The sequence below is a fragment of the Equus quagga genome, chromosome 7, assembly GCF_021613505.1.
Source record: "Equus quagga isolate Etosha38 chromosome 7, UCLA_HA_Equagga_1.0, whole genome shotgun sequence".
In the NCBI taxonomy this organism is placed as follows: Eukaryota; Metazoa; Chordata; class Mammalia; order Perissodactyla; family Equidae; genus Equus; species Equus quagga.
Window position 1 is genome coordinate 3,926,073 of NC_060273.1, and position 14,008 is coordinate 3,940,080.

General features: G+C 49.4%; 1 protein-coding gene across 2 annotated transcripts; it reads right to left on the reverse strand.

The window, feature by feature from the left end:
* Nucleotides 1–1,843: 1,843 nt before the first annotated feature.
* On the reverse strand, nt 1,844–12,772 carry NMRAL1 (NmrA like redox sensor 1). Of its 2 annotated transcripts, none has more exons than XM_046665967.1 (6): nt 12,640–12,772; nt 10,164–10,237; nt 7,545–7,783; nt 5,206–5,455; nt 3,395–3,585; nt 1,844–2,129 (listed from the first exon to the last, which is right to left on the reverse strand). In XM_046665967.1, the coding sequence occupies exons 2-6, from the start codon at nt 10,201–10,203 to the stop codon at nt 1,950–1,952; spliced, it is 900 nt and encodes a 299-aa protein (XP_046521923.1). In that variant the 5' UTR covers nt 10,204–10,237; nt 12,640–12,772; the 3' UTR covers nt 1,844–1,949. The 2 variants fall into 2 exon arrangements, with proteins under 2 accessions (XP_046521923.1, XP_046521922.1); XM_046665966.1 differs by lacking the exon at nt 12,640–12,772 and adding an exon at nt 10,422–10,658.
* Nucleotides 12,773–14,008: the final 1,236 nt, after the last annotated feature.

Here is a 14,008-nt window from a genome sequence, read left to right on the forward strand (position 1 = left end):
GTACATTCTGTGGGTTTGGACAGATGTCTACTGATGCGTATCCACCATTATTTATACAGTCATTTCACTGCTCAGAATTGGGTTTTTGTGTACAGTGTGGATGGTTCATAGCCCTGGGGCATCCTAAATTGATGTGCATGGTTCTCTCCACTTCATTGGATTTGGGACATGGGCTGCTTCGACCACATCCGGGATGGGGCCGGTGGTACCACCCTTTAGAAGGAGAGACAGAAAGCAGCTGAAGGGGACCAGAGGCTAGCAGAGCTTGGACCACATGTGTCAGAAGGGAGAAGATGACCTGGGGGTGTCAGACACTGCTTGGCACAAATGACCTCATGGCATCCTCACAACAGCCTGGCCAGGCGGCACCAGATGAGCAAGCAGACCAGAGAGGCTTGGGGATGTGCCCAGGTCCTGCCGCTTGTGGGTGAGCAGTGTCTGGAGCCCAGTGTCGGCTCGCTGAAGTTCGCTCTGGGCTCTTCCCAGGCTCGGTACTGACCGTGGGCCATTCTAGGATCAAGGCAGAGTCATAGCCCCGGATAGGTGAGTTTCCCACTCTGGGGTCTGGGGGAACTTGGGCTTCATGTAGGGCTGCACGCAGATGACCTGTTGTGTTCTCTTGCTGACCCGGGTGGGCTCAGAAGCCCACACTGTCTCAGTCTTTCTCCTCCTACCCTGCCTGGCAGGCTCACTGCCCTCCCCTCAGATCTCAGAGGCTGTCCCTATCCCCCTAAAACAGCCCCTCCTCCAATTGTTATTTGTCCCTCCTGTTCTCTGCTGCCCTTGTGTCAATCTATACTCATTCATTGCATGTTTCATGGCTTTCCTGCTAAAAACTAAGCTCCTCAAAGGCAGGGAGCATCACTTTTTTGGTTAACGTTGTATTTAGGGCCCAGCACACCGTTAAGTTGTCAAACATATGCTTTTGCAATGAATGAATGGATGGAATGAATTTGGTAGGACTGCTACTCCTTTTTGTGACTGTGGGTATGGAGGCCAGGGTTGGGTAGTAAAAAGATGGAGGTTACACAACTCCATATGAGAAAAAAATAAGGCTGCCTCAGAACCTTGGGCGAGTGACCTGTGTTCTCTGGGCCTCCATTCCTCTTCTCTAGAATGAGTGGGAGATGGGAGGCTGAACCACCCCTGCCGTCTGAAAGCCTGGTGGACACTACAAACAAGGAGGGTTGTTACTTCCTTGGTTTTACTTCTCAGCCTTTGCTGTGAGCAGCTCACCTTTTCTCAGCAGTGTCCGATTATGGCGACCTGTGGTCCACAGAGCTGCCACGTTCCTTCATGCGTTTTTTTCCAGCCTGTTTCGAAGATCACCCACATCCTGGGGCTGCACCTGGAGGCAGGCCCGGCCCAGGAGGAGAGTGAGGAGAGAGGAAGGGAGAAGGGGCCAGTCATCCTGCCCTCAAACTCAAAGAAGGACTACACCATTGGCCTCACTTGCTTTCTGGAGATGAGGGCGCTGTGTGCAGGGATGTCAAAAGGCGTTGCTCCTGGCTGGTGTGGGGAGTCCTCCCTGTGCCCTGGGCTCTGTCCACGGTGTGTCAGTGAATTTCAAATGTGCAAACAGGGTGGTCAGAGCTGCTCCCTGGGCTGTGGTCACAGTGCTCTGGTTCACGCCTGTTGGACTAAACTTAAAATCGTGTATCAGTCATGCGTCTTCAGTTACTAAATGCTCTTCGGCCATCGAGCCTCCTTTGTTGCAGGGTCGGGGTACTGAGCCTTCACCACTTGATGACTCCCCTTGGAATTTTCATGCCTGTCGCTGTCCCAGCAGCTGCCACCCCAACCCCAGTTCCAGAAACAAAGCCCTCTTCTTTTGGAAGCCATCTGTGAGAACAATGGCCTTTATTTAAAAAATAATTTTTTTGTAACAAGAAAGGATCACAGTGACTGTGCCTCCAGTCCCCCCAGACAGGTTTGAGAGGTGGGCAAGGTCAGAGTCCAGCAAAGTCCCCTTTGTGCTGCTCCAGCCACTGGTCCAGCGTCCTGGCCTTGGGGTTAAGCCTCAGGGTCAGTTCGATGTTGCGGTCGGGTTTCAGGGCATAGAAACGGAACATGTTGGCCAGGTCCTGGGCACCAGGGAAGCCACGCTTCTCATACTCCTCAGGAGTTGTCTGGAAGCAGAGGGGTGTCTGTTAGGGTCTGTCAGCACCTCAGTGCCCTGAGGCGTTGGGGGCTGGGGCCTCCCGACCTCCCACAACCAGAGCTGCACTGCTGGCACCTTGCTGGCACTGAGGGCCTCACTGAGAGTTCATCTAAAAATGTTCTACTAAAGAGATGAAAGTTCGAAAACCACTGTTGTAGGTCAGTTTAAATCCTGTTCTTTCAAGATCGTGAGATGAAAACTTCTCAGTCCCTTCTAAGTCAGAACTCTGCTCACGTCACTTTCATGCTCAAAAGCCAAAGCTGTTCCCTTTTCCTGACCAAACTCAATCCTAACTCCTCAGCTCCTCAAATCCTCTACGACCTGCCTCAGGCCATTCTGTATTAAGACAGAAATATATGGCCATTTAGTGCACAGTTTCCAGTGCGTTTCACCGTGCTAAGGAGGCGTTTATGTCAATTATTCCACTCAATCCTCACAGCATCCCAAGGAGGTGGATACTCTGCACACACCCATTTTATAGATGAGGAAACTGAGGCAGCGAGGGGTCAGGGACCGTGCCCCAGGTTACACACTCGTGGGTGTTAAAGGCTGGGAACAGGATCTGAGTCTTGGGGTCTGACCAGCCCAAAATGTGTCCTGCCACAGCCTCCTCCCCATCACTGCTCTGCTTGGGTGTGGGCTCTGTGCATGGTTCTCTCTTGTAACAACTCGGGGTTTCCCAGATTTTCTTTAATGAGGGGGTCTTACTTTCATGACGGGAATGACAAACAAGAAACAAGGCACCTGGGGGGCTGGACAGGAAGGCCGAGGGTCAGCAGGGAGAGGAGGGAACCGTGGGCCTCCTGCCCACCTAGCCAGGCCAAGTCACGGGGTCAGGGGTGGGGCCCATCTCTTTGGCCTCTTTCCCCTTCCCCTCCCTCAAGTCACATCCCAGAGGGCCCCAGCACACTCTGCGTTTTCGTGCCTCCTTGCCTTGGCCCCTACTGTCCCTTCTTCCTGGAAACCTTCCTTGCCACTTGGTCAACCATGTAAGCCAGAAATTTCACTTGGCAGCCACACTTGGCTCCCAGGAACAGCACAACATAAACGTTTACAGCGATGATGAATTCAGGTGTACCTTGCTCAGAGAGCAATGGGGCAGCCCCAGATACCCATTCCTTACTGCCCACAGAGCCATTCTGGGGGTTAGGACAACCTGACCATGGCTGCCAGAGTCCCCTTGCGGGAGCTGAGCCATCACCAAGCCCCTAGCCTGGGGCAGCAGGGGCCCACCTTGGCGTCACGCACAGCCTTCCCGGTGTGCTTGGAGAGCAGGGCGGCATACTCTTCTGCTGTGTGCCTGCAGGTACTGAGCCCAATGTTCTGGCCAACGTATTCTTCTGGCATCTTCAGCAGACTGAGCACCACAGGACCCAGGTCACTCACGGACATGCCGTCCATGGGAACGTCACCCATGGGCAAGCCTGGGGGGGGGGGGGGGAAGAGAGATGGGCTAGAGCGTGACTCCGAGGAGTTGAAGCTGGTATTCCCACCAGCTAATTGACTGGACGTGTGCACAGGTCAGCGCTTGGCACAACTTGGACACCTCCTGGTGTCTGTGTAAAGCAGAAGCAGCAGTGGAACTGCACTGGGATGCGATCCGAGCTCTGCCACCTCGGCACGCTGTTTCAACTCTCTGAGCCCTGTTACTCCACTCTTAGAGGATGGAGAAGAACCCCGGACCTGCTCTCCCCTCCCAGGGCTGAGATGGGGACAAAGGGGACAGGAAAGGAAGGGGCCTTTTTTTTTTTGAGGAAGATTAGCCCTGAGCTAACTACTGCCAATCCTCCTCTTTTTGCTGAGGAAGACTGGCCCTGAGCTAACATCTGTGCCCATCTTCCTCTACTTTATACGTGGGATGCCTACCACAGCATGGCTTTTGCCAAGTGGTGCCATGTCTGCACCCGGGATCCGAACCAGTGAACCCCAGGCTGCTGAGAAGTGGAACGTGCACACTTCACCGCTGCGCCACCGGGCCGGCCCCAAGGAAGGGGCTTTGAAAGGTCCCCGGATATGGGCTGGTGTCCCTGGGGCCCCACCACTCCTGAGGCGTGGACCCTGCTGTACTTCGTCACCTCCTGGATTCCTGATGTGGAAACCTGTGGGTGGCATTCCAAACACCAACTCAATTACAAGAGTGCTTGATTAGCCAGAGGCCAGGGCCTAGCCCAGAGCAGCACTCAACAGCACTCCAGAAATGTGCTGAATTTATGAGTGTCTCTACCTGCCAAGTCAGTTTGGTAGATGGAGACGCAGAGCAGCGTTTAGATGTGGCGCCAGGAGTGCCTGGGTCCTGCCACTGTCCTCACCTATTAAAGGGGCCACTGCAGCTGCCCACTGAGGTCCCACAGGCACCTGGTGGGGATGGAGCCCCAACGCACAGACTGAACACAAGGGATACCCCTGTCCCCTGAATAAAGCTCTGCAAACTATAAAGGGGGTGCCAGTGTGCCAACACTAGGACCAGACCCTGCACACTGGTGGGCCAGACTCAACAGAGGGGAAGCTGGCGTTCACAGAGAGGGTAAGGGGTGGCCGGCTGAGGGACTGACCGCCCCCCACTCTGGCCTCCTGAGCATCCTGCTTTAACCCACTGGCTGATTGGCAGGATACAAGTTGCAGAAAGTTCTCTCCAAGCCAGGGGTCCAGGACATCCAGCTCATTTACAGATTTGTAAACGGGCACTGAGAAGAAAGTACTTTCCTACTTTGTAGAATCTACAACTGATCTATGTACTTCCAAATCCTCTCCTTATCTCTGAAGAAGTAAAGATACTGCACTTGTCTCTGGAAAGCTTTCCACTGGACAAAGCATCACCTCACCACACCTCGGCAGATTTTCTCACCACCCCTGAGAAAGTTACACCCATTGCACAGAATAGGAAGCAGAGGCCCAGTGAGGCTACACGCCTTGCTCAGTCACAGGCCTAATGTGAGATAGCCAGGGCTCAGACCCAGAACCATCTGACAACAAGCCCGCTTTCTGTGACACCCACAGCTGCATGTGGTGAAAGCAGACACTGAGGAAGGAGGAAGGACACTCACTCAGCAAGTAGCTCTTTCCACCTGGGGCTTTCTGGGGCAGGAAGTAAGAGAGTAAGTTCTCGAAATAGCAGGGCAGCCGCACGCTGGTCATGGGAACGCCGATGTCCCGGAAATATTCCTCCACCTCCCCTTTGCCATCAAAGTGGCCCGCAGCCAATCTCCCCGCCGTCAGCTTCTTGATGTTCTCCAGGCCACTGTAGACCACGTAGCGAAGGCCCAGGCGCTTGGTCAGATCAGCTAGCAGCTTTCCCTGGGCAGGAAAGGAGAAAGCACCAAGCTAGGAAGGAGGATGTGTGTCCCCAGTCATGGCCCTGACACCATGGACCCCTGTGATAAGGCTCCCTGTTCCGGAATGATACTCATACATGACACCACACCCTGATCATGGGATGGTAAGCCCTCTACCACCCACAGAACCATAGCGTCTCTTCTCTACATCATCCGGGTTGTTCTACTTTTGGTTGTGCTTGACCACGGCCCACTCATGTGCAATCTGAGGGTGGGCAGGTGTGTGGCCTGGGGAAGGCCCACACAGAGGTTTCCCATCTCTGCCTGCTCTGGCAGAGCACCCTGTCCACAGTGCTAAGATGTCTTCCTTGGAGAGCCCCAGAGTCCACTAGGGAGGAGCTACAGCTCAGGGGTTAAGCACACAGGCTGTTTGGGTTCCAGACCCGTCTCCGCATGGTACTAGCTGTGTGATCCAGGACAAGGGGTCTAACAGTTCTGGCCTCACTGGTTAAACAGGGACAGCAACACTACCTGCTGCATAAGCTTGTGCAGGGGGCTGGATGGTGGCCTCCGCGTCCTAACCCCTGGAAGCTGTGAATGTGACCTTATTTGGAAAAAGAGTCCCTGCAGATATAATTAAGTTAAGGGCCTAGAGATGAGATCATCCTGGAATACCCAGGTGGGCTCTCAATGCAGTGACAAGTGTCCCCTTCTAAGAGACAGAAGAGGAGAAGACACAAAGAGAAGACCATGGGAAGACAGAGGCAGAGACTGGAATGATGTGGCCACAAGGAGAGCCAGCAGCCACCAGAAGCTGGAAGAGGCAGGGAGCGAAATCTCCCCTAGAGCCTTGGGAGGGACGTGACCCTGCTCATACCTTGATTTTGAACTTGTGGCCTCCAGAATCATGGACAATAAATAAATTCCTGTTGTTTTAAGCCACTTGGCTTGTGGTCACTTGTTACAGCAACCGTGGAATACTAATACAGGCTGCCAGAATCATGAGACAACATCCGCTTCAACCAGAAAAGCTGTCTTCGTCCACCCTATGGAATGGGCTTCCACGTAAGACTGTAATCGAGGGAAGGGTGAAGGCTAAGAACAAATCTGGAGACCAGTGGTCCAATCAAATCTCCCTTTATTTTCAGAGGAAGAAAACAAAGACCAGAGCAGGGAAGTTACACGTCCACAGCCACATTGCAGCTCGCCGCAGACGAGGCAGGGCTGGAGTCGGAAGAGCATGGTTCTCAGCCTGCTGCCTTTTCCACAAATACCTGGGCACCTTCTATGTGACAGGCACTGGGCCAGTGTCTCCATCTTCAAAGTGACAAAAAGATGGCCATGTCTCATGGTTTTCCATCTCAGACATATCTCTCCCCCCGCCACGTGGAGTCAATAACCCCCTAACTAGAGAGAATCTGGGTGGAAAACAGAATAAAGGGAAACACAGATCATGTGATTTGGAGTTCATATGATCTTGGGATCAAAACATGTGAAAGGGAACATGGGAGACTTCTGGAATGATGGAAATGTATTATATTTTGATTAGAATGGCAGTTATATGGGTTTATTTTCAAATTTCATTAAAATGTACAATTAAAATGTGTGCATCTTATTATAAGAAAATTACAGGTCAACAGAGTTGGTTTTTTAGGAAATGTGAAAAGTCACTTGATGGCAAAGTAGACTAATGGTTGCCTGGGGCTGGGGGGAAGAGGGATGGGGAGTGACTGCTCACAGATATGGGGTCTCTTTTTGGGGTGATGAAAATGTTTTGGAATTAGGCAGTGGTGATGGCTGCCCAACTTTGTGAACATGTTAAAAACCACTGAATTTTTAACTTTAAAAGGGCAAATTGTACAGTAGACGAGTGATGCCTAAAAAAAAAGTTACTGGATGAGAAAGCAATCACCTCCTGCCCTCATCAAAGTCTAGGAGGTCTGCACGGGACAGGAGGGGAAAGGTCTGCAGTGGTCAGTGGTCCTGGGCAGGGTCAACACCTCTCTGGCAAGTCAGAGCTGCCTCCCAGCAACCAGCTGGGACCTGGGAGCTCCCTTTAGGATGCCCAGCTCCTAGCCCCAGCCTCCCCACACCCTCCCACATGCCCTCACCTGCTTGACCTCCTGCTCCTGGCTGCAGTTCTCCCAGTAGTTGGTCACGATGAAGGTGGCATGAGCCCCCATCAGGGCCAGCTCCATGCTGGCCTCGTCATCCTGGTCTCCCTGCACCACTTCTGCACCCCGCAGCCTCAGCTCCTTCGCTGCCTTCTGCCCAGGGTCCCGGGTCACCACTCGAACCCTGAATGTCCCGTCTTCCAGGAGCGTCCGGGCCACGGAGCCTCCCTGGGCACCTGCGATGAGTCAGAAAGATGTGCGGGGTCGGACCTGCCTGGGGGTCCTGCAAAGGGTGAAGGGTGAAGCCCAGAAGGGAATGCTCCGCCACAGCAAACACCGTAGACACTTTCTCCTGTCATCCTCACGAAACTCACCTTACAGCATTTTTTAAGTAACAGTGTTACTGAGATAGAATTCACTTACCATAATGTTCACCCTTTTAAAGTGTACAGTGCAGTGGCTTTCGGTTCTTCAGAGTGTGCAACCATTTCCACAGTCAATTTTAGAACATTTTCATTGCCCCAAAAAGAAAATCCATACCCATCAACAGTCATTTCCCGTTCTCCCCGCCTCCAGCCCCTGGCAACACTCATCTACTTTCTGTCTCTGTGGATTTGCCTATTCTGGGCATTTCATATACATGGAATCACACACTATGTGTGTGTCACTGAGTGACACTCTCACTGAGCATATTGTTTTCAAGGTTCATCCATGTTTTAGCAGGCATCACTTAAACTTTTATAAAAATTTAAAAATATATTATGAAACATTTAGCACATACAAAAATGGATACCAATACCCATCTACTCAGCTGTCAGCTTAATAAAGTATTACCTTATTACCTATACCAAGAAAATTGTAAAAATTAAAATCATCGAAAGGAAGTAAATGAAAATCATTCGTATATGTACGTACAAGAACAGTGACTATAGCACCATTTGCAAAAGTGGAAATTTACACACAACTTAACTGTTCTTTGGTAGGAAACTGGTTAAATAAGTGGTAAGTCCACATAAAAGTGATTAAAAAGAATGTGACAGATCTGTATGTATGACTTGGACAGGTGACCATGACATGTCCTAGAGTGGAAAAGGCAAATTGTGAAACTAAACTCCCTTCATACAGTTGTGGTGGGGACGTAAAATGTGCAGGCGCTTTGAAAAACAGTCTGGCAGTTCCTCAAAATGCTAAACACAGACTTACGCTAGGATCCAGCAATTTCGCTCCTAGGTATATACTCAGGTGAAAACATATGCCCACACAAAAACTTGTACATGGGGGCCGGCCCTGTGACATAGTGGTTAAGTTCAGTATGCTTTGCTTCAGTGGCTGGGGTTCATGTTTGGATCCTACACCACTCGCCAGCCATGCTGTGGCAGCAACCCACACATCAAGCAAGTGGAGGAAGACTGGCAGAGATGTTAGCTCAGGGCTAATCTTCCTCAAGCGGAAAAAAAAAAAAAACCAACAAACTTGTACATGAATGTTCATAGCAGCATTTTTCAAAATAACCAAAAAGTGGAAAGAACACAAACGTCTATTAACAGATGAATGGATAAACAAAGTGTGGTCTATCCATGCAATGGAGTATTGTTCAGCCACAAAAAGGAATGAAGTTCTGACACATACTACAACATGGATGGACCTTGAAAACATTATACTAAGTGAAGGAAGCCAGTCACAAAAGGTCACATAGCCTATGATTCCATTCATATGAAATGTCCAGATCAGGCAAATCTACAGAGACAGAGAGCAGACTGGTGGCTGCCAGGGTCTGGGTAAGCTGAGGGACAATGGAGAGTGGCTGCTAGTGGGTATGGGGTCTCTTTTGGGGGTGATGAGATCTTGTAACACTGATTGTAGTGATGGTCATAGAGCTCTGTGATTATACTAGGAACCAGTGAACTGCACACTGTAAATGGGTGAATTGTATGGCATGTGATTTATATCTCAATAAGCTGTTTACATTTAAAAAATATATATAGGAAAGAAGAAAACAGTTGGGGGCAAAATAAAATGCTACCATTTAAAAAATAATATCTATTTAGATACAGCTAATCTGTCTGGTTGGATACTCAAAGAACTTGATAACTGATGGATGGGTGGGGAAGGAAGAGGTGAGAGGGAGATTTTAATTTGGGTATTATGTGCAACTACTACTTATTCAAAAAAGTTAATGTAATTAATTTAAGAAAATTCAATGGGGGAGCCAGCCCATGGTGTAGCGGTTAAGTTCCAGCACTCGGCTTCTGTGGCTGGGTTTCTCGGTTGGAATCCTGGTGCGAACCTACACACTGCTCATTAAACCATACTGTAGTGGTGTTCCACACACAAAATAGAGGGAGACTGGGACACATGTTAGCTCAGGGCCAATCTCCCTTACCAAAATAATAATAATAATAAAAAATTTCAATGGGAATCTGTGCTTAGGTCCTGCCCCAAGGCCCTACATTGAGCCTGGGGTGCGAGCCATCTAACTCCTCCCTCCAGACCCCGAGGGCGTCTCCCGGCGCTGGGGGGCGCCCTGGCTCTGCGGGGCTGGGCCGGCTGGACCTCTGGGCTGGCCACTCCAGGGAATCCTGCGCCCGTGAAGCCTCGGACTCGGGTTCCACTTACCCGTGGCTCCAAACACCACCACCAGCTTCTGGTGCGCCATGCGAGCCGGGGCAGGAAATGCGGTCGGGAGAGGCCTGGGGGGCGTGCAAGGCGCGAGGTTGACGAGGATTGGGCCAGGGGTCCCCACCCAGAACGATCTGCTCCTGCACCGCCGAGGACCGAGGGGGCGCCGGTCGGGAGAGATCGGGGGCCCGCGAGCCCCAGCCCCGCCCCTCGCCCCCCACCCCCAGCACGGATCCCCTCCCAAGCCAGCATCACCTCTCCGCCGCGTACTAGGTGGGAAACGGTCAGAAAAGACCGCGATATTCGCAGCCGAGTCCACCGTGGAGGGGGAGGGTGGAACCGTGCGAAGGGCACCGACCCCCGCCTGCAGCTCCAGCCCCACCCTGGCAAAGCCACCCTTTCTCGGCCGCCCCGCGGGAAAGGACCCCAGGCCTCAGTGCTTCTGAACTCCCGCCGACGGGGCCCGACTCTGAGCGGAGCTGCCGCCATCCCCCCTCCACGGGCGCGGGTGTTTCGTCCCGGCTCCCGCGGCGCTGGGCGGACGTTCGGGACGTGCCTGCCCCGCGCGTGCGCAAACCGAGTTTGCGTAGGTCGTCGGGTACGAGCGAAATGCACGCGCAGAGGCTGGACGGCTCGAAGCCAAAAAAAAAAAAAAATTACCTCTTCATCTTGTATGAACATCTGAACTTCAGATACGGGGTGTTACGTAAAGATAATTAAATCTGTATCCGTGAGTCTTAACCCTCTGAGGCCCTTTCCGACTTCTTGTGTGCCTGACTCACGTTTGAGATTGCTCCTACTTGCACGGATGTGCGTTCTTTTTAACAGAAAAGTGAGATTTCCTTGTGTTCAACTGAAATGACTCAAAAATGACCATGCCACTCCTCTTCTGAAAACGTACTGCTGACTGGATAAGAGCATTCATTTTTTCTTTCATTCATTCATTGCAAAATGTGTATTGACCCACCCGGGAATGTCAGATTTGTGACAGCAGGCGCTTGTCTGTTTTCACTGCTGAATTTCCAGCACCTAAAATAGTCCCTGGCACAAAGTAGGTGCTCCGTAAATATTCGCTTCTTGACTAGTTGTGTAAACATCTGCGAGGCACTGGAGTTACAGGGAAATCAAACTAAAACTGGTATTATTTTCCTGAATCTGGTGGCGGAGACAACCCACAAGGTAACGTGTATTTTATTTATGTAAAATATTGGTTTTTATCATAAGATGCATGTATTTATTTTAATAAATACTTATTTATGTTTACTTGTGTTTACATTTATAAATGAAGATACCATCTGTGTGCTTATCTTGCATAAACCTCTGTAGTCTCCACACCCTGTAACATTATGCGTCTGTGCTCAGACTGTAGTTTGCCTGGAATACCTTCCTCTGAGATAGGGCTAACTCCTACTCGTTCCTTAAGACTCCACATAACCATCACCTCCTCAGGAAGCCCTCCCTGACTTCTAGGCTAGGCTAACTACTCCTGTTCCACTCCCATCTCTATCCCACTGGCAAAATTGTCTTTACCATATTAGACCGAGGGCTTACTGAGAGCTGGCCCATGTATTTTTTTGTCTCTGTATCTCACCCTCCTGGCACAATGTCCAGTACTTCGTAGGAACTCAATAAATACCTACTAAATGGAACCCAAGTGCATATTCCTTTGATAACAGATGAGGTTTTTCTTCAATTTGACAAGAGATTTTCACATAGTGTGGTATATGGGCTAACTATTCTGATTCAATACTGATTCCGCTTGAACTAAAAAAAGCCTCATGTGGCCTATCAAACATACATTGTACATCTGCTTTACTCATTACAGCAAAGAAAGCACTCTCTTAAGAAAGCTTACTTTCCCTCCTACACCCTATTAGTAACGCCGCTATTAGTCTCTTTCCTGGCATCAGGGTCATGTTGACCTGCTAATTTTGCAACTGAATACCTCTTTGAAACTTTGATGAATATGTATCCCAGGCATGTTTAATATATGTCCTTTGTATAAGGTATAAGACTGTACAGAAAACCATGCTTCTTCCTTTCTGGAAAAGGCCTTCCCAGGTTATAGTCCTCACTCTGGCTCAAGTAAAACTCACCTTATCTCTCTTATCTATAGAATGGTTATTGGTTATTTTGTGTTGACAAACTGCATGGGGATAAACCACAAAACCTGATGTTCCACAGTCTCCACTTCAAAGAAATAAATCCAAACAAGAAGACATCCAGCAGGACCAGCTGCGTAATTTGCAAGGCCCAGTGCAAAATGAAAATGCAGGATTCCTTATTAAAAAGTTACTAAGAATTTCAAGACAGCAAAAGCGGAGCTTTAAACCAAGTGCAGAGTCCTGAGTGTGGGACCCCATGCAACTACTCGGGTCAAAAGCCCTTGAAGCCAGTCCTGGTGCCAGGTTTAATTGAGTAGCATCCCAGGGCCATATTGGGACCCAGGCAACTCCAGTGCCTTTTTGCTTACCTGAACCTGCAGCTTGGAGGTCAGTATAGGCAATGAGAAGCAGGGAATGGCATCTCTGCCCCTGGGCTTCTGGCCAGTGGTGCTGGTGCCAGGGGGCTGTCAGGAAGTGGGCTGGCAGATTGGCAGCCTGGGCAAAGGTCTGGTCTCTTGAAGCCCCATCCAGCCCACAACCCAGAGGTCCCCTGAGGGCTGAGGGAAGAGATTTGGCTACTAACTAGTGTGTGCTCTGCCATGACTCAGCACTTCTGTGGGACTTTATATCCCACAAAGGACTTCCTGCAAAGCACTCGCCAGTTCACCCAGCCCAGTGACATGTACTGATAACAGTGGGAACCCTTTTCTGGGCTCCTCCTCTGTGTCAGGCACAGGCTAAGCCTCATGTTATCTCATGTGAAACTTTGCAGCACCGTCTCCTTCAATCAGTGCTTCGCAGTTTAATTCAATTTTATGTGTGTGTGTGTTTGGGGCATGGGGCAGAACAGTGTGTACTTCCTGTTATGTCTTTCTTAAAATTCATTCTTTTTTATTTGATTTTGATAGCCAAGAAATACCTAATGCATTTATACATTCTCATAAATAATTATACAGATAAAGCACAAGTGACCCTTGACCTCCCTCTGTCATTCTAGTGTGTAAACTTTCTCAGCTTTTGGATACATTTACATACCTAAACATGAATGTATAGAAAGATAACATTGTGAAGTTAAAAAAGATAAGAAGGATCATCTAAATATATTTTCCCCCAAATTTTATTATGAAAATGATGAATAAATGACAAGCAATAGGATATATTGGAATATATGAGGAAGCTATTTTGTTTAAAACTAATTTGGCCTGATCTTGTCTTTCCAAAAGGCCTGATATGGCCTGTTGAGCATGGCTTGTACATCTACTTTAAACATTTACAATGTCCCAAAGACAGGAATGATGCCCTTAAAGAGAGGGATGTAGCTTCCCCCCATATCAGCATTTCCTTGAGGATAAGCATCTTTTCCTAGAAACTAAGGATTAATTATCCATCTACCATACTTACCTCATGACCATTGATCTGCTGTGCCAGCAAAGTAATCTCGTGACTATTGTAAAAGGGACATTTCTATCATATGTGATGTATACTCCTTGTTCTAAGACGGTATATAACCACTCTGTACCCTCCACTTCTTTGTGAAGGTACTCTCTTGGGTTATATATCCTTAGGGTTGGCTCATAATAAACTCACCCCAATTTTGATTTATAGATTATGAATTATTCGCATCCACAAAAGTTTATAAACATACAGAAAAGTTGAAAGAACTGTATAGTGGACATTCATATACTTAACACTTAGATTCTTGGAATCTTAACATTTTGCTGTATTTGCTTTATCAGA